General features: G+C 41.2%; 1 protein-coding gene across 3 annotated transcripts in view; it reads left to right on the forward strand.

Moving 5' to 3' along the window:
- The window catches only part of anapc1 (anaphase promoting complex subunit 1), a 76,160-nt gene extending 58,133 nt beyond the window's left edge, over positions 1-18,027 (forward strand). For all 3 annotated transcript variants that reach the window (XM_021324477.2, XM_012878405.3, XM_012878407.3), the window contains 8 exons: positions 4,635-4,712; positions 4,827-4,894; positions 4,997-5,135; positions 6,542-6,628; positions 11,469-11,564; positions 13,323-13,512; positions 16,934-17,065; positions 17,433-18,027. In XM_021324477.2, the coding sequence (XP_021180152.2) occupies positions 4,635-4,712; positions 4,827-4,894; positions 4,997-5,135; positions 6,542-6,628; positions 11,469-11,564; positions 13,323-13,512; positions 16,934-17,065; positions 17,433-17,575 (933 nt within the window). In that variant the 3' untranslated portion in view covers positions 17,576-18,027. The remainder of the gene's footprint in view (positions 1-4,634; positions 4,713-4,826; positions 4,895-4,996; positions 5,136-6,541; positions 6,629-11,468; positions 11,565-13,322; positions 13,513-16,933; positions 17,066-17,432) is intronic.
- Positions 18,028-18,674: the final 647 nt, after the last annotated feature.

Raw genomic sequence — 18,674 nt, forward strand, 5'->3', positions numbered from 1 at the left:
TAATTCTTAGAAATCAGAGGAAACGTGAATTAAATTCTCTCCTGTTAAGTGAGAAACTACGTTTTAGCCTCAACAACCACTGTTAAAATGTTGAGGAACTGAAATTATGTCAAGTACCCAGCTAGGCAGATATTTATATTCTCTCAAAGGGAATTGTTTGAAAAGCTTTCTAGTGTAAAGACCCATACACAAAGCCAACGTGTCAAAACACAGAACCCATTGTGTTCATTGTCGCCCAGTTAGTGTCGGCCTCTTTGTGCACGTCACTGTGGCTTGATGTGCGTCATCTCATGGGTAGTGTCCCCCCCCGCCCCTTTTCACCTATACAGAAAGATACCCTGTATTATTCCACTTCACAAAATATTTTGCAGAAGTTTATCACAAATTCTGCAAACACCCTTCAGTTTGTTACAGAAACTGGGAGAGGGGGGGGAACCAACACTGTGACTGTAAACTTGTCTGGCACCTTTAGTTTTTGGGCCTTTTGGCTTACATTTCTTAATTAGCAGTGCTTTTATAAAAGGTAACTAATAATTTAGGAACTATGTTCATACCTCAGGGAGACCCTGGCATCTGCATTTTGGTGTTTCAAATAATAAAAATAATTGCACCACAGCTACAACAACACAGATGCTTCACAGTCTGGAACATTTTGGATTTTCATTTAAAGCAGAATAGAAAGAATATGGGAAAATATTTGTATTTCCAGTCTTTATTCATTATCCAAAGGTTATGTGTGTTAGTTTAGTTTTATTTCAGGCTCTGTATGTAAAGCCTGATGGAGAATGCAATAAATTTGTTGTAAACTTTTGTATTTATGCTTTTACAGGGGCTATAAAAACAGGACTCAGGGAAAATGAGTTTAACATTAGAAACGTGTAGGAACTCGGCGTTTCAGCTCTGAGATGTAAAATCCAGGTTGTTATGCCATAAGCTGGTTGAATATGCTTATTATTATTATTAATTATAATTTGGTATTATAATTTAAATAATAAGTCATTCAACTCAAAATTCCGCTATAACAAATATAGTTCAAATGGTGGTGATGTTAGCTATAAGCTTATAAGTATTTATACCACTAATGTATTAGTTAATTTGCTGTTATGAACTCATTTATGCTGGAATAAATGATCAGGTCGGACTGTTAACCGACCAGGTTTATCCAGCAGGCTGTGAGAACCCCAATGTAACTGCAATTAGAGTTTAAATCCTTATTCCTTATCACCATCCAATGATATTGTCTCTGTATTAATATCAGATGTTAACTCCAAAGGAGGTTAGCTCTGATTTCTGAATAACCATGTAACTGTGAATTGGACTGAACACAAAACAATGTCTATTCCGCAGTCGTGGTTTTATTGAACCAAAAGCAATTCCCTGTTACAGTAATTCTCTGATTCAAACAACTTTGGAATTCTTACTCATTACTAAACTAAAACATGCAAAATATATATGTGGAAATAAAGAACAAAACAAAATAAACAATGGATTAAAATGAGCGGTTAGCAGATCTTAACTTAACTCAAAGTTGTTTAACACCGCCCTCGAAACACCGGCATTTCACGTATCAACATTGATAGACAGAACAGCTTCGGGAATCTCACTGGACGCTTTGATGTCTTACACAAAGCTAGTTCAGCTAAGCTACCTACAGTTCAGATATACGTCACCCTCCCAAGATGGCTGCTACGATGACGTATGAGGGGAGGTCCTAATGACGTAACCACGCTTACGCTGATGGGGTAATGCCTCGCTTCGAGAGGGGGCAGCTAACTGGGAGTTTAAAGCAAAGCCCGCGACTTGAGCTCGGACAAAGAAATTAAACTGATAAGGAGCGAAAAGAGAGAGAGGGGGGAAGCAGGGAAGAAGATGAAAAGAAATAAGTCGGTAACCCACGGCGGGGTTCTTGATGGATCACAAATCAACACAGCAAATCAATTGTACAATGCATGCACATACAAAGAAAATGTTCAGCAAAATAATTCCAACTTCGTCGTGGAATAAAAGCATTAACCAACACCTACAAAGTTCTACGCCTGCCCAGGCACTTCTAAACACCCTGTTGGTGAAACAGAAATAAAAGGGGAAAACCCCGTTACTTTGAGGGCTGGTCTGGAGCTGGATTTGGAGCGCTCCGAGTGTGGCTTTCTGGACGCGCCTCGACGAGCGCAGTTGTCCACAGGCTGCAGCGAGACGGGGAAGAAGCTGCTTCGTTTCTTCCTCCGGGTTCAACAGTCGCTTTGTTGGCCAGACAAAGCGGGGTCCTCTTCGATCAGTGGGAGATGCGGCGTCTCTCAGTCTTTTGATCAGAGGGAATAGACCCCTTGCAACCACGTGACTCCGTTACCCAGAACCCCTTGCGTGGCGGCCATATTGGTTGGCACGCCATTTGACGAAATGACGAGTTCTCCAGGTATTTTTCTTCTTTAGATAACGTATCACAAGATCGTTTTAAGAGTAAGTTGATGGTTGATGGTATCAGATTGCCAGATCCACACAGCAAAAGCCTAAAGGGACGGAGCAAGTCTGTGAAATGCTGGCCAAGGGTTTCGTACCGCGACACAGCTGCTTTATAAACATGCAGGCCAGTACGGACAAGAGAGCACGAAAGCCCCTGAAACCACTGGACGGCTGCAATTATTTTATATCAGGAAAAAGGCTCCAGCAACGCCCGCGACGCCATGAGGGATTAAGCGGGTCAGAAAATGGATGGATGGATGTTCAGACATGTTAATGTAACAGCACAAAGCAGAGAGGAAGACCCGCCCGGTAGGTTAAAAAAACATCACTCACTACGGATTATTTTGGTGTTTTTGTCTTGTTAAAATGGGTGGGGGTGTCGGCGACATTGCAGCGTAAACACAGACGTACTAGCGCCCGTGAACGAGCGGAGGGGAGGTGGCGATCGTTACACTGGCCGGAGAGCCGCCGCTGTCTGGAGCAGCAGGAAGCGGGTGCTGCTCCAGACAGCGGCGGCTCTCCGGCCAGTGTAGCGATCGCTACACGGGCCGGAGAGCCGCCGCGGCTGCCGCCTCCGCCGCCGGAGAGCCGCCGCTGTCTGCTGCTTCAGACAGCGGCGGCTGTCTGAAGCTACACGGGCGGCTCTCCGGCCCGTGTAGCTTCAGACAGCCGCCGCTGTCTGAAGCAGCACCCGCTTCCTGCTGCTCCAGACAGCGGCGGCTTCTCCGGCCCGTGTAGCGATCGTTACACGGGCCGGAGAAGCCGCTGTTGCTGCTTCAGACAGCGGCGGAGGGGAGGTAGCTATCGCTACACGGGCCGGAGAAGCGGCCCGTGTAGCGATAGCTACCTCCCCTCCGCCGTTATTTAAGTAGAACAATGACTAGAGCAGAATTAAGTTGTATTTACCGGAGATGAAGTGTAGACTGCAAATTCTCTCGTAGTATGTTGGCTCCCCCAGTCCATAGGGAGTGTCTGCCTGCGCTCTTTTCATTGAAAATATCCAATTCTTTCTTCTTTCTGTCGTTTACCGAAGGATGAGGAAACGTACATCCAACGATTTGGAATGCCTCTCTGTGCAACCGGGAGCGCAACAAGTCGTAGGCATTGCTTAGATTCCAAAAATAAACTAACTAAAAGTACGCTCTAAATCACCCGTTTTGTCATGTAGTAGACGGGCTGTCAGGCTAGCCTGCCCACCAAGATGAAGGCGCGCACCCCCGATCACGTGACTGTGACGTCAGATGCAAGGGGTCTATTTAGAAGTACTTATTTAAGTCGACCTCCTGTTATAACAAGCAGGGAATAACCGTTGCGTCGAAAAATCTCGGTCCAGCGAGCAATCGAACACGTGGCGTGGGAATCACCCCAACGGAATCAGCTGTGTGTGTGTCTTCTCGGGTTGGCCAAAAGCCAGGGAAGAAGGAAGATTTTCGTGGGTGATCGGCTTTTATAGCCATCACCATAGCAACCTTATCTTGATCGGCGGCCATTTTGCCGTGTTGCGTGATGGGAGTTGGTGGCCATTTTGACCACATTGCATCATGGGTAACGCAGTCCGTTACGTCCCGAATGGATGCCCGCTTTCTGTCACGTCTGAACTGGCACAACAAGGTTCACATGCAGATTTTTAGACCCCGATTTTATTTATGCACAATTTTGTTTTTGTTTCCGTGCTTTAGTTGACTACATATAGTGGCTCCACAGCAAAAAGGGTTAAAGGTTAAAAGCAGAGGCCGGTGTTTGTATTCAGTACCACTGTCAGCGACCAGCCACTTTGATTGATTTCTTAGCAGAAATCTCAGCTTGATCCTGTAAACAGGAGGAAAACTCCAGAGCTGCAGCAGCATCTGGACCCGATGTACCTTCAGATGAACAAGGGCCATCTGAAGACTAATGCACGTTTCATTTATACATGAAAGCACAAGATTCATGGACAGCTCACTTAAAAATCATTTTCAATGTTTTAATTATTGTAATTCTCTGTTTGTTTTGAGTTTTAGGCATCCTGCTGTCTTCTTTTTTAGTTTCCCCTGTAACACAAATACGTCAACGTTAATGCAGCAACACAAGGGGTTTTAAGAAGTCTGCGCTTGGAGACAGAAGCCAAGCTCACTGCTCACACAGAGACACGTGATGCGTTATATGTTCTTACAATAAATCCATGCTCTTCTTAGGGAACCAAGTGGTATAATGAGACCACAGTAGAACTGATGGCTCCCACCCTCCTTCCTGAGCTTCACCTTCTCAAACAGGTAAAGCAGAGTTCATCATTTCCCAGCCGCCACAGTCGCTGCATCTTTGTGGAAAGCCAACTCAGCGTAGAACACGTCCTCAAAATTACTTCAGCTCCTTCATTTGCTTTTTAGGTAAAGGTAAAGGGGCCACGGTACTGGGAGCTGTGTTTAGACCTCAGCAAAGAAACTCAGCATCTGAAGTAAGTATCGACAGAACCTTTAGGATTAACGTTCATGTTTCTATCCTTTCATTATTTAATCCCTCTGTCCAAGATGATCTCAACCCATTTATTCTGTTTCAGGTCCATCCTGATCCGAGATGGCGTGTTGTATGTAAAGTTGCGGGCCGGACAGCTGCCCTACAAAGACGACCCTCAAGGTTGGAAGAGCCTGCTGGCCACAACGGTCAACCATCGAAACCCTGGAGTCACAGCCTTCAAGGTAAACCAGAGGCTTTCCCAAAGGTTCACCATCATAATAATTAGATGTAGTGATTTATGTGACGCATGTATATGAGATGCATGAACTCACCAAGTCAGCCAAGGATTATTTTCTGCAAGTGTGGCAGTGTCTTTGTTTCTAACCATGTCCGTATAAAGTCAAGTTTATTCTTATCGCACATTTCAGCATTAAGGCGGTTCAAAGTGCTTTACATCATTAAAACATAAAAACATCATAAACGCATCAAATTAAATTGTATCAGGTGAAAACATCAATACACATCATTATGTTGGTCAGTGTTCTTGTTATTATGGGTCAAAAGCAACTCTAAACAGGAGGGTTTTCAGTCTTGATTTAAAGGAACTCAGTGTTTTGGCTGATTTGCAGTTTTATGGATGTTTGTTCCAGATTTGTGGAGCTTAGCAGCTAAATGCTGCTTCTCCATGTTTGGTTCTGGTTCTGGGTATGCAGAGTACAGCAGAACCAGAAGATCTGAGTGATCTGGAGGGTTCATACAGCAACGACAGGTATTTAATGTATTTAGGTGCAAAGTCATTCAGGGATTTATAAACTAACAGAAGGATTTTAAAGTCTATTCTCTGAGATACAGGGAGCCAGTGTAAGAACTTTAGAACTGGTGTGATGTGCTCTACTTTCTTAGTCTTAGTGAGGCACAGGCAGCAGTGTTCTGGATTAGCTTCAGTTGAGTGAGGGATTTTTTATTTTTTTTTGGGCAGACCTGTGAAAACACTGTTGCAGTAATCGATCCGACGCATGGATGAGTTTCTCTTGTTAAGGAATAGACTGGAAATAGAAATGTTCTGATTAAAACTACATTGAAGCGGCAGTCTCAGTCCAATGGAGCAATTTATGTCACTGAGAGCATTTTATTTTGTATTCATATACATCGTCTAGTATGTAGAGTTTGGAAAAGCCTTGCCATGACCTAAATAGAAGTGAGTGGTATCATATTGCCCCCTCCCTTCTGCACAGAATAATTGCGTGGAGTCTCGGCAGGTCGTCCCTGTAGGTTCAGCTGGCAGCCTTGCAGCTGACAGACTATTACTGTTTACCTGATGGCTGCTGTATATTCTGTCAATACACCTGCAGCAGTCAGGAAGGGAGAAACAGTTTTTTTTGTTTTTTTTTTTTTACTGCCCTCGAGGCCTTTCTTTGCCTTTTTTCTCCTAATTTATTTTCTTTTTGTCCAGTCTTATCAAAATCTGTTAGAACTAACTTGGATTTTGTCCAAAAATGAATTCCTTAAATTCACCGGTCTATATTTAGTGTTTTAAAACTGTATTTTTTTATTTTTTTTAAACCCTAGGATATCTTCATGCCAGAATCCCAGGAAGTCCATGCCAAGTGTTGACATGGTTCTGCTGTTTTTTGTTTATTTTTTGCAGCCCGCAGCCATCTCCACCTTCACCTCGGAGCCTGCCCTCATCTCCTTCGCTGAATTCTTCTGTAAAACCTCTGAGGGACTGAAATCTGTGAGTTTTACACCGAACAAAAAAATGTTTCAAAGGGCTGTCATTTTTGTGTGGTTGTGAGACAGTTTGAGGCTGGTTTTGTTTGAATACGCAGATTAAAAATTTTTACTATTTACAAAGGCATTGCAAAGTGATTGGGTTATCAGGTGGAAAGGACAGACCAATTGTTTTTGTGTGTGTTTAGCAGCATAGCTTAGGGCACATTTAACTAAAAATAACCCTGATGTCAGTTCTTAGATTGAACCTTCAACCATGTTTTGTTTTTATCCAGGGGGTTTACTTAAAGACTGGAAATTTCTTGCTGTAGTCCAAACAGAAAACCCCAGCAGATTAAAATGTTATTGTTTTCTTGTGATATTTTGACATCAGTGTTATTTTCCTATTCATACTAAACTAGCCTGAACACCTAGCTTCAGGCTAATTATGTTTTCTATTCTAAGCCAGATCTTCTGCATATCTTTGAAGATAATTAGAAATACGCAGACTAATAAGGCAATAGTAATACTGTGCTCAAGAAAATTAAAGTATCACTTAGAAAACACATCAGATCTCACTTGGAAAAAGAAATCATGCTGAATATCTGTGCCGATAAGGAATGGGTAATGTGTTTGGAGCAAAAGGACGCCACATCATTTGACGAAAATGATAATGATGGACCCGCAGAGGGCTTCGTCCTAAGTCACAGAGAAAAACTGATACTTCAGGCTGGTCCAATTTGCTGAAATGTTTTTGCAGCAACCCAAAATGGTTCTCAGAAGTTAGTCTGGCCCACATGTGGCTGTATGCGTGCCTGACAACATAGGGGCATGCTCCCTATGAGGTGACACATGGTGTCCTCGCGTATCACCTCCCTTAACCTGACCAGGGCGCCATCAAGGTGCAACCTGGTGGCGTCGGATGGACCTGAACACGATGACCCAGAGATGTTCTGTCTAGTTTAGGGGAGCATGGATGCCAGTCAATGATCTGCCTGCATACATGAAGCAAGGCTCCATCATGGAGGAACCCAGGACCCACTGCACCAGCAACAGGTCTAACAGTGGGTCTAAGGATTTTATCCTGGTACCTAATGGCAGTCAGGGTGCCATCGTTTATCCTATACAGCTCTCTGCATCCCTCTATGGAGATGCCTTCCCAGACCAACACTGAGCCACCACCAAGCCACTCATGCTGAACGATGTTGCAGGCAGCATAATATTCACCATAGCTTCTCCAGACCCACATTAGCTCAGAGGCTCTCATCAGTGACAAGAACAGGCACCAGTGCTGATCCTGCCAAATCTGGTGTTCTCTGGTAAATGCCAGTCGAACTCTATGGTCCTTGCATAGCGGACAGGGCCTACTAGGCCCAAAGGCCCCCCTCACGAAGGATGTTTCTATTGGTTTGGTCAGAGACATTCACACCAGTGACCCACTGGAGGTCCGTTTATAGCTGTGCTGTTATCAAGTTATAACCCAGACGTTTAACTGACTTTAAAATAATACTGATTAAAAACTGGTCCTTTATTTCTTTTGCGCATTATGTGTTTAAAATTAACTAGAAATAAACACAATTAGACAGTAATTTTAATGGTCAATGTGTCTCATCTGAAATCAATAAATACTAACTCACATTAAGCAGGGGGGTAGTGGGGGGCTTTTTCCAGTTCTAGCTCTTTTGTCTGTGCTGATACATGTGTGTGGTCCTGAAATAAGTGCAAACATGTGATTCAGGATTTATATAAAACTTAAAGCAGAACCAGAAATGGCTTCTACGGACTGCTTGGTTGTCCTTCAGTAGAGCTGATTGATCTCCAGTCTGTTTATGAATAGCAGCAGACTGTAAATGCTCAAATAATCCATTTGCTGTAAATTGAAAAGTCTTGCTTAGTTTGTGTCCCGGATGCCTTTTTTTTATGCGTTAAGTAGTTATCGAGGCCTTTCATTCAAAAACACTAATGTTAATCTCGTGATCGCCCAAACTCCGATGGTGGCATCATGTGCAAAGCATCCATGTCTGATACGTTTTATAGAAACCTTGTGCTTTCTTTGTTGGTCGTAAATACTGCTCATGGTTTTAGAATCTGTTTTCTCTTGTTTGACCAAAGTGTCGTCATATGTACAGCACAAGCTGCACACAGAGTTATTTAATGGTTTAAAGTGGACAGACTAGATTGTGTTGACTGATGTTAAATCTGATTATTAATCACTTGACCTCTTTTTTTTTTTTGGTAGAAAAGAGGCTGCTTCATCGTGACATCGGGTTAATTGGGTAGATTGCAGAGGCCCTAGTTTCCGCCTGCTCACTAAAACAAAAGAAAATACATCATACTGGAGCATAAGTGTGACAGTTTGTAATTGAAGATAATGATTGTCAGTTTTTCTACATCCAATCTCTCCTACACAGCTTTTAAATCAAAATAGAGGATAGTTCATTTCCTTGTAGGCAAAAACAAGATAATTTTTTTAACTTGGCATGAAATAACATCCAGAAGGGATTGGACTCTGGGAAATGTGTGAACATAAATAAATCAGTTTACAGATAATATATTTATCATTGTGAAAAAGGTTTACTGTGCCTGCCCATGTTCAGTGCATGACTTTGACTCTCTTCCTGTTTTACACTGTTTCCGTGTTTGATAAAAAGTGACTTTAAGTTTGATTAACTAGCTCAGGGGTCGGCAACCTTTAAAACCCAGAGAGCCATTTTCACTTGTTTCTGTTTAAGGTTAATGCACTACAAAAAAAGGAACAAAAAGTAAGTAAAATGTTCTTGAAATTAGTGTATTAATTCTTGATTTGAGCAAGTAAATAAGATTATCGGCCAATACATTTGGTATTTTGACCCCTAAAATAAGATGATTAGATATTGTTCCTATTTTAAGCAAAAAAATCTTATTTTCATTAGCAGATCATTCAAATTCGCCTATTCAAATCAAGGAAAAATGCACTTATTTCAAGAAAATTTTACTTTTAGTTCCCTTTTTGCAGAGAAAGAACAACAATTTTATTTTTGTGTGTAATACATTTTCTTTAATGGGACAATCAATTTTTATGGAAAATGCATGTAGCTCGGAACTTATTGGCATTATTAGTCTCATGTTTTATGGAAATATTTTGCATTATATAGCTTGATAACACCTAAAAACTGCTGAAGATGGAATTATTTAAAAGTACCTTAACAGTTTAAAATATTGCTCAATTCTTTAGCGTTTTTGGCCAAAGCTAGTAAGAGCCACGTTGGCGTGTTTGATGAGCCACACCTGGCTCTGGACCACTGTTGCCAACTGCGCTCATTATAAGTGACAGAATTTACAAGCGATTTTAGGAAAAAAGAAGGCCAAAGTTGGTCGCGGGTTGCGGTTTTTTGGACTTCTTTCTGAAAGTGAAATCACTTATTTGGGCTCTAAAATAAGTGACTATAAAACACGAGTTATTAACAGACCCACTTGTGCTACAGACACCGTGAGTATAACCGGCTGAAATATCCCTCCGCCTCTCTGCATTCACACACTCCTACCTATAGACATAATATACTAGACGCCTCATGCTGGAGCACATCCTGCGTCGCCGCCATATTTACTGGGTCTTTTCTACTCTAGGCTGACATAGGAGCGGATGCAGAGGGAGCAATTTTGCCGTATTTTATGCAGTTCATGAATGCAATAACCGGTGATAACTGCTGCACTGGAAAAAGGGAACTAAAAATAAGTAAAAACTTCTTGAAATTTGTGTATTTTTCCTTGATTTGAGCAGGTAGATAAGACTATTTGCCAATAGAATGAGATTTGTGCACTTTAATTATGTTATTTTAGAGATGAATTGTTCCTATTTTGACATCCTGCACTTGAAATAAGACGATGGAGATGAATTGTTCCTATTTTAAGTGGAAAAATATTATTCCATTGGCAAATAGTCTTGTTTACCTGCGCTAGTCATGGAAAATTACAATGATTTCAAGAAAATTTCACTTACTTTTAGTTCTGTTTTTGCAGTGTGAAAATAGATTACACGGTGCAGATCATCATTTTGAGCTGAGATTGGTTCTGAAGATGGGTTTTTATGCACTGAAAACGTTACAGAAACCCAACCCATAAACCGTACTTTAATGCTTGTTAATTAGTTGTCTCTGTATTTGACAAACTAAGGCTGAATCACATTGCCAGATGAATTACCCTGGAGTCACAGTGTCAGCACATGAAGCTGTACTAAACAGTTCTCCTTTCAAGGGTATTAAGCTCCTGCCCCAGCTGCAAGTAAACTGTAAGATGCGAATCACCTGGAAATAAACAATAAATATAAACCCTTTTCCAGACTTTAACAAAAACCTGTGTGTATGCATGTGGATAGAATTTATACATTAACCATGTCTATCTTTGTTTAAGTTAAAAAAAAAAACTTATTTCTGCATGAAAACAGGTGAATATTTACACAGGTATTTACACATTGTGCAAACATCGAGAAGTTATAATTAATGATTTAGCTTCCCTGGCACAAATAAACGTAGTCAGGGTTGCGCTTCTTATCTTGTCTTTATAGAGATGGTTGCTTGTTTGGCCTACAATATCTGGCAACACTGCTCTGGACCCTCATCTTGCAGAACCCTCAACTAGGCGTTAACGTCATTGGAAAGTGGATTTAGTAGAAAGAACAAACATGAATGCCCTCATCGGCTCCTCAAAAGCAACAGGAGTTCACACAGAGCAGGCAGAAATACGAACAGGAAACGGGAACTATCCTTTATGAATGGGGAAAACAAATGAAGAAGTACATAATGTTTGACAAAATATGTAATAGACAAATTTTAACAAAAGTAGTAACTATGTGCTGTGTGTGTGCTTTGATCTTGTCGTTTTGACAGAGTGAAGACAGCCTTGTGTTGTTCTCAGCAATGCTGTATGAGTGTGTTACACAGGAGTGTCCTGAGATGCTGCCAACGTATATCGCTATCGAGCAGGTAACACACCCACTCAGCACAGGACACACGTAAATATGTTTCCATGTGTGACGACAGCTGGTCGTAGGCAAACTCTAGAGCAGAAATACCCCCATAAACAATCAAAATATTCCGTTAGGTTGAGTAGGCAAAGGATCAAATTTAACTTTATAGAGTCTTAATTTATACCAGGCTTCCTACAGAGTCTGAAAAGATACTATGAAAGAAAATAAAGTTGGAAAAGATATAATCTTTCAGACAGGGAAGATTATTTGCAAGAAAATTCTTGATTTTTCTGCTATAAAAGGCAGAGATTGCTTTTATACTCCAACCCATGTAAACACACCCCAGATCTTGTGGTAAGTTTACACTGACACAAACTCTTAAGTGGATTTAGCAGACACAGAGGTCTGTGGTCACTTGCTTTTGAAGAAAAGGGAGTACGCTCTATTTGGGATACAGCCCCATGCTCTTCAGACATGACTTGTGTTCATTTTGCGTCATTTACACTCTGACACAAAATTGATACACCTCAAACGTTTGTAGTAATCAAAACATGTGCGATGTGTCCCAAAGAAGCCGTAGCGACTAATGTATCGTCTGTGTGACTAACGGTCACAAGCACAGACGATACAAGTTAACTCTCACAATATTACCAAACGTTTTCACTCACTCATCCAACCCTTTCCACGGCCACAGGTGCACAATCAAGCACCGGGCATGCAGACATTTGTGAGTGAATGGGTCACTCTCAGAGATCAGCGAGTTCCAACGTGGTTCTGATTGGACGCCACTTGTGCAACAAGTCCAGTGGAGAAATGTCCCCACTCCTAATAATTCAGTCAACTGTCTGTGGTGTTATAACAAAATGGAAACAATTGAGAACAACAGCAACTCAGCCATGAAGGTCACGTAAACTGACAGGTGCTTAGACGCATAGTGTGCAAAGGTCACCAACTTTCTGCAGTCAATCACTACAAACCTCCAAACTTCATGCGGCCTTCAGATTAGCCCAAGAACAGCGTATAGAGCTTCAAGTAATGCGTTTCCATGGCCAAGCAGCTGCATCCAAGCCATACATCACCAAGTGATGCAAAGCGTGAGATGCGGTGGTGTAAAAGGACTCTAGAGCGGGGGAGGTGCCTTCTCTGGAATGACGACTTGTGCTTCTTTATCTGGCAAGTTGATGGACAAGTCTGGGTTTAGCGGTTGCCATGAGAATGGTACTTGTCTGACTGTATTGTGCCAAGTAGTTTGGTGGAGGCAGGGTACTGGGTTGTTTTTCAGGAGCTGAGCTTGGCTCCTAAGTTCAGTGAAAGTAACTGAATGCTTCATCATATCAAGAGATTTAGGACAACTCCATGCTCCACACTTTGGGGGAACAGTTTGGAGACGGCCTCTTCCAACATGGCCGTACAGCAGAGCACAAAGCAAGGTCCATAAAGACGGATGAGAGAGTTTTGAGTGGATGACCTTGACTGACCTTGACTAACCCTATAGAACACCTTTGGGATGAATTAGAGCGGAGACTGAGAGCCAGGCTTTCTCATCCAACATCAGTTTCCGACCTCATAAGTGCGCTTCTGGAAGAATGGTCAAACATTAGCATAAACACACTTCAGAACCTCGTGGAGATGTTCTAGCTGCAAAGGCTGGACCGCCGTCATATCGGAACCCTCTGTATTAAAAATGGGACGTCACTTACGTTCACATGCGAGTCAAGGCAGGTGAGTGAATACTTTTGGCAATACAGTGTACATCTTCCCTTTTTTCCTACAGGCGGTGGGAACCTTGCGTCGAGGCGACCTGCAGCAGACCTTTCCCTTGTGGCAGCTGCGTCTGGTGGTGGAGTTGTGGGACAGCAGGATGCTGCGGGGTGCTGCAAACAAACAGGACTCCTTGCTAACCTCAGAGTTTCTTCCTGTCATGAAGAATGCAGTGGATGTGGCGCTGGACACCTGGCTCAAAGGTGAAGGGATCTTTAGATGGGTGATTAGTAGTCATGGTAGTTTATTAGGTAACGTTTTTGTGTTTTGGGGTTGTATTTTTTAAAGATTAGCCCACCACCTTTTACAGTTACTGAGAAGTTATTAATCCTCTTAATCCTCTCATATTGGTTTAGTAGAATAAACTTCATTCCCAATAGTAATGGGTGCTGATTTCACCCGAACAACTTACTCCACAAAAAAGCAAAGGATTCTGGCAGCCTTAAAATCTGGCGTCTTTTATTGAAGAACATTTGCTAAAGTGAAGCAATGTCTCCCAGTTAGGCCAAGAGAAAGTGTTTCCTGCCTTCATATCCAGTCAGCTTGACTACGGCAACTCCATGTATGATGTGCTGGACCAAATACCCTTTACGCAGTCACAAAAATGGAAAATTTGACTTCCCGTCTGCTCCTGCATCCATTTCTATAGCTTACGACACACTTTTGAATTTTAAGATAAGATAGACTGTATTGATCTCATAGTGGAGAAGTTCACGTGTCACATCGGCTCAATAATTAAAAAGATGGTGCCAAAAGGAGGAAAATGTGCATGAGGTATATACAGTGCATCCACATATATACAGTGGATCAAGAAAAAAAAGAAGTAAAGCAGAGATTTAAGATGACTTATGTACATTTAAGGTGACATATCATTAAAGTGGTACTAGTTAAAGAACAACAGTGAGGTAGTGAGATAACTATAATAGCTGAGTCTCTTGTTTTATAGGATTATTGCACAGGTTATTGCACAGGGTATTAAATAATAATTGCACATAAACATATTTGGTAGATGTGATCAATGCCCATAACCCAGTGAGCCTTCAGCGTTACGCCAGGCAGGTTCTACTGAAGATGAAGGCTAGAAAAAAAAGGCTACTGAGCATTCACTGTAGCTGCTTTCTCCAATCTTCTTCTCAGAAAACACACTTTGCACAGTTGCCGTCTTCATGAATTTTGGTTAGGAGAATGTCTGTAAGGTTTTATAAACGTTCTCTTAGCCTTGACTATGTTGCAATGAAGTGCTGGAGTCCATTTCACAGAGTCGATCAAATTAACCTGGTTTTGCTCCAGGTGATTGCAGTTTAATCTGATCTTTACTGATTGGTCGGCCATGTTTCCAAATGCACCAGTGTAATGCAAAAGGCAGGGACCCACATGTCGCACTGCTCTTTAAATTGTTTCTCTGTGCAAAAAGTGTGTCGAACAGGATGTCTGTGAAGCCTTTGCACTTGAATGCAGGTATTATTCTGGCTGGAAGGCATTTCTGTTGACTTGTTAAGTCAGCAGGATGTCACATGACGGCACTCAGCTGACTAAAGTCAACTGCCTCACAGATTCTTTCGAAGTGACAACAGCTTCGAATGCTTCAGTGATAAAACAAACTTTGTCAGGTAATTGTGGCATTCCTGTTTGATGAACACATGCAAAGAACATTTATTCCTAACCTTAGCCTTGTCAGTATGCACTAAAACTGGATCTGTGGCCCTTATTTGCTGGAGTGCCCTTGGCGGATGTGTTTCCACTTGTTTTTTATGTGCAGGGTGTAGCGCATGAATGTCATAGTTTAGAGGACAAACAGACGGTGCATACACCCAAACACACATTCCGTAGCTGAACCAGCGCACACAAACCCTTTCAGGGAAACGATAGTCTTCCGCGTGAGTGTGGGAAACAGGTGGAGTAGTTGAACTAGATTTCGATATCTTAAAAACGGTTGAAACTTGCTTTCTTTTTGTTCTTTCATAACCCCTCTTGAATTCTGGGCAATAGCTGGAAGGAGATGCACCTTGATTTTTCTTAAGGGATCAATCATATTGGTTTTCTCTTTCACTTTCCCATGAATGAGTGCATGAGAAACTTTATTTTTAGCCTCCTTGTTTGGGCTGTTTTTTTTTTTTTTTAGAAGTCAGTGCAGCAGGAATTTTATGCATAAGCGATCCTAATATATCCCCAAAGCCACGTACACGTAGGAGACTCGTTTGGCCGGAGTATTTTTAACAAGCAATATGAAGAAAACTATGCTTACCTAGAAACCAACGAGTTTTATGGTTGTAAAATTAATCCTTTAAAGCCTGATACAGGTAATTGTAAGGAAACTTCACATTTAAAAAAATTTGAATCTTTGTTGGTTGCTTTAAAAATAAAATGTCAGGCTTTAAAATTTTCTTTGTATTGTAATTGATACATTAGACCAAAACATACATTTTCTGCCTTTTTTGTAAAATACGTAAAATATTTTCATTTGTATGTTGTAAATTGTATGTTCAGAAACACTGACTGTGTTGAAGAGGTAGAGGTCTCTGAAATATTTGTATCAAAACTGATGTTTCTAAAGCTTTACCTTCTAATACAGATGTTTAGCAGATTTATTTTTAAATCTTTTAAGGAGCTACCATTAACAACTTGAAACATATTTGTTCTTGTCTTTCTGCTGTGAGGGATCATTAGTTATCTATATGAGAAGCAGGAACAGCAGTGTACTAATTTACAACAAAGACAAAATTACTTCTGTTGATGTTTTTACCTTTGCATGCAGCTGGGGCAGGAGCTTAATACCCTTGAAAGAGAACTGTTTAGCACAGCTTCATGTGCTGACATTGTGACTCCAGGGTACTTCATCTGGCAATGTGATTCAGCCTTAGTTTGTCAAATACAGAGACAACTAATTAACAAAAGGTGAGGTCAGCCAGGGATCAATTCACACGCTGCACCATTTTGACGCATCGTCCCAAAGGTTGGTAGGAACTAACGTTCTTTGGCGGATTGCAGCAGCTTTAATGAAAAAGATTTCTGATTTCAGTCACAAGATGATTTCTCTGTGCATCTTTAGTAAAATAAAGTCAAAATATTTAACAGAAATGCTGTTTGTGTGTGTTAAGTACAATTTTCTCAACTAAATGTTTGTTTCAGCTTGATGAAAACCATCTGTTTTTTTTTAGGATAGTGTTATTTAAAGGGATTTTCTTTTGCCAAATAGTTTATGATATGTATTCAACCCTGGGGCGTACACACAATGCCATACGACCGTAAATATAATATAACTCTGATTAGAAACATAGTACGATGGACTCATTTCTAACATGGGCTCTGTGTATGCCACATGTGTTGCTGCATCTGTCAGCTTTGATTTGCTGATGTTAATAAGTTAATTAACAGACCCTGTACACCATATGAGCAGTATGACAGGAAGTGTCTTTCTCTGAAGGTTATTAGTGATTCCCAAACTACTTCTTAACAGGCATCAAACAGTCCTTAAAACAGCTGCCGCCTAACTAGCGGAAAGAACAATATTACTACGGCATTTGATAACTAATTTAATAACGGTGATCAGGGTTGTGTGGTGATTACGGAGGCGTTTAATGACCTGTGACTATAAATCTGTGTTTTGTTTTGTTCTTGTTTTAGACCATAGCTCAGTGTTGAGATCCTACATGAGGGGCGAGGATCTATCCAGGAACGCACAGTCCGTCACGTTGGCCTGCTTTCTGGTGTACCGCTCCATCCCGTACTTTAGAAACACAAACACACACCTGGAGGGTGAGACGCAGCTATGTATATATAAACTAGAAGGGTTTATGTTTGAGTGCTAAACCTTGAATGGATTTACTTAAAAAAAAAATGGAAAGATCGTACAGAGTGGGGCCTTTCTGTGCACATTTTCTGCAGTTTTAAAGATAACTTTTGAAACTATTTTATAGTTGCAATCTGCAACGACTTTTTAATGTTTATGTTATGCAGTTTCCAAGATGCAGCATGTTAACTGTGTAAACTCCACTATACAACCTGTAGATTGTATTTATTAGGTATCGGTTATGTTTGTACTAGCAGTACCGAATAAATGCAAATCCCTGCATAAAGTGCCTCGCGTGGCAGTGACTGTAATAACTGTCATTTCTCCCTGCAGGGTGCAGCTCCTTTGCAGATTTATTGTTGCGTAGCAGCCAGCTGGGCATCCCTCTGAGAGACCTGTTGAGACTGGTACCCCTCCTGAGTTCTGCATCTGGATCACAGTCACTGCTCTTCCCTCTGCAGACATTTTCATCCTGATGTTCACAGCCAGTCCGTTTGAATCTCAGGGATGCAGTTCAGCCCCGTGCTGCAAAAAAGGAGGTGGGAAAACAGCAGCTGACGTATACAGCAAGTGTCAAATTGTGACACCTTCAGTGTTACAGCGAGAACATGGAAAATACAGACTTGTTTCCTTGGCAAACTCTGATAAATGGAATAACATTTTTTTTATACGCTGGTGTTGTTTAGCTTTTTTTTTTTTTTTTTACTATATGTAAAACTGCAGCAACCCTGCAGTATATGTGCCAATTTTGTGGTGCAACTAATCTTTTGTGGAACTGGGTGAGTTGTTCAGAAGTCGAGCTGCAGCAGGTTTCATCAAAGAGCTGAACTAAGAAGAACAGGAATGAACAGAACACCAACAGTAAGGCATGACAATAAAAGAGAAAAATACCTGTAAATATTGTGGTTTCCTAGTGTGTGTGACTTTTTTTTTTTATGATTCTGAGTTTCCTATCACGTTTTGTTTATTTAGCACAGATGGCACTGTGGCGTTGGCTGCATTTCATCCCTGTGGTCATGATAAAGGCTCTTTGAAGTTATTCAGAGATGAAAACATGTTGTTGTGTTGTTTCGGGTGGTTCCCCACATGAAAGGAATCCCCTCAACTTCCAAAGCAGACATGCAAGCCCATAGTCACTAGTTGTCAGTCTGGGAAGAAGCTGGCTTTCAGCTTCATGCTGTTGCCTTGTGTCTCAAAACAAAACGACCCTTCGAGGCATAAACTTTGAGTACGTTTTAGACTTTTTGCCTTCCAGCCTGTGAAAGAAAATAAATGTTTTTTCATATTAGAACACAACCTTATAACTTGGTGTAGATGAAAACCTTTTAATAGGACTTTGGTTCGCGTTTTGAGACTTCAAGATTCAACGTCGGAAACACTGAATTCACTGTGGGTCACATAAAAAGGCAAATAGCTTTTTAAAACTGCTTAAAACAAAGACATCCAATAAACACAGAGACCAAAACACACACGTCCAACTGGTAAAACTAAAGATTTTCTAGACAAGTATGATTAAAAGAGAAAACCCAACCAGCTCAGGAAGCATTTTGAGTTCAGTATTGCTGTCTAGATCAC

This window comes from Fundulus heteroclitus, chromosome 22, assembly GCF_011125445.2.
Source record: "Fundulus heteroclitus isolate FHET01 chromosome 22, MU-UCD_Fhet_4.1, whole genome shotgun sequence".
Classification (NCBI taxonomy): Eukaryota; Metazoa; Chordata; class Actinopteri; order Cyprinodontiformes; family Fundulidae; genus Fundulus; species Fundulus heteroclitus.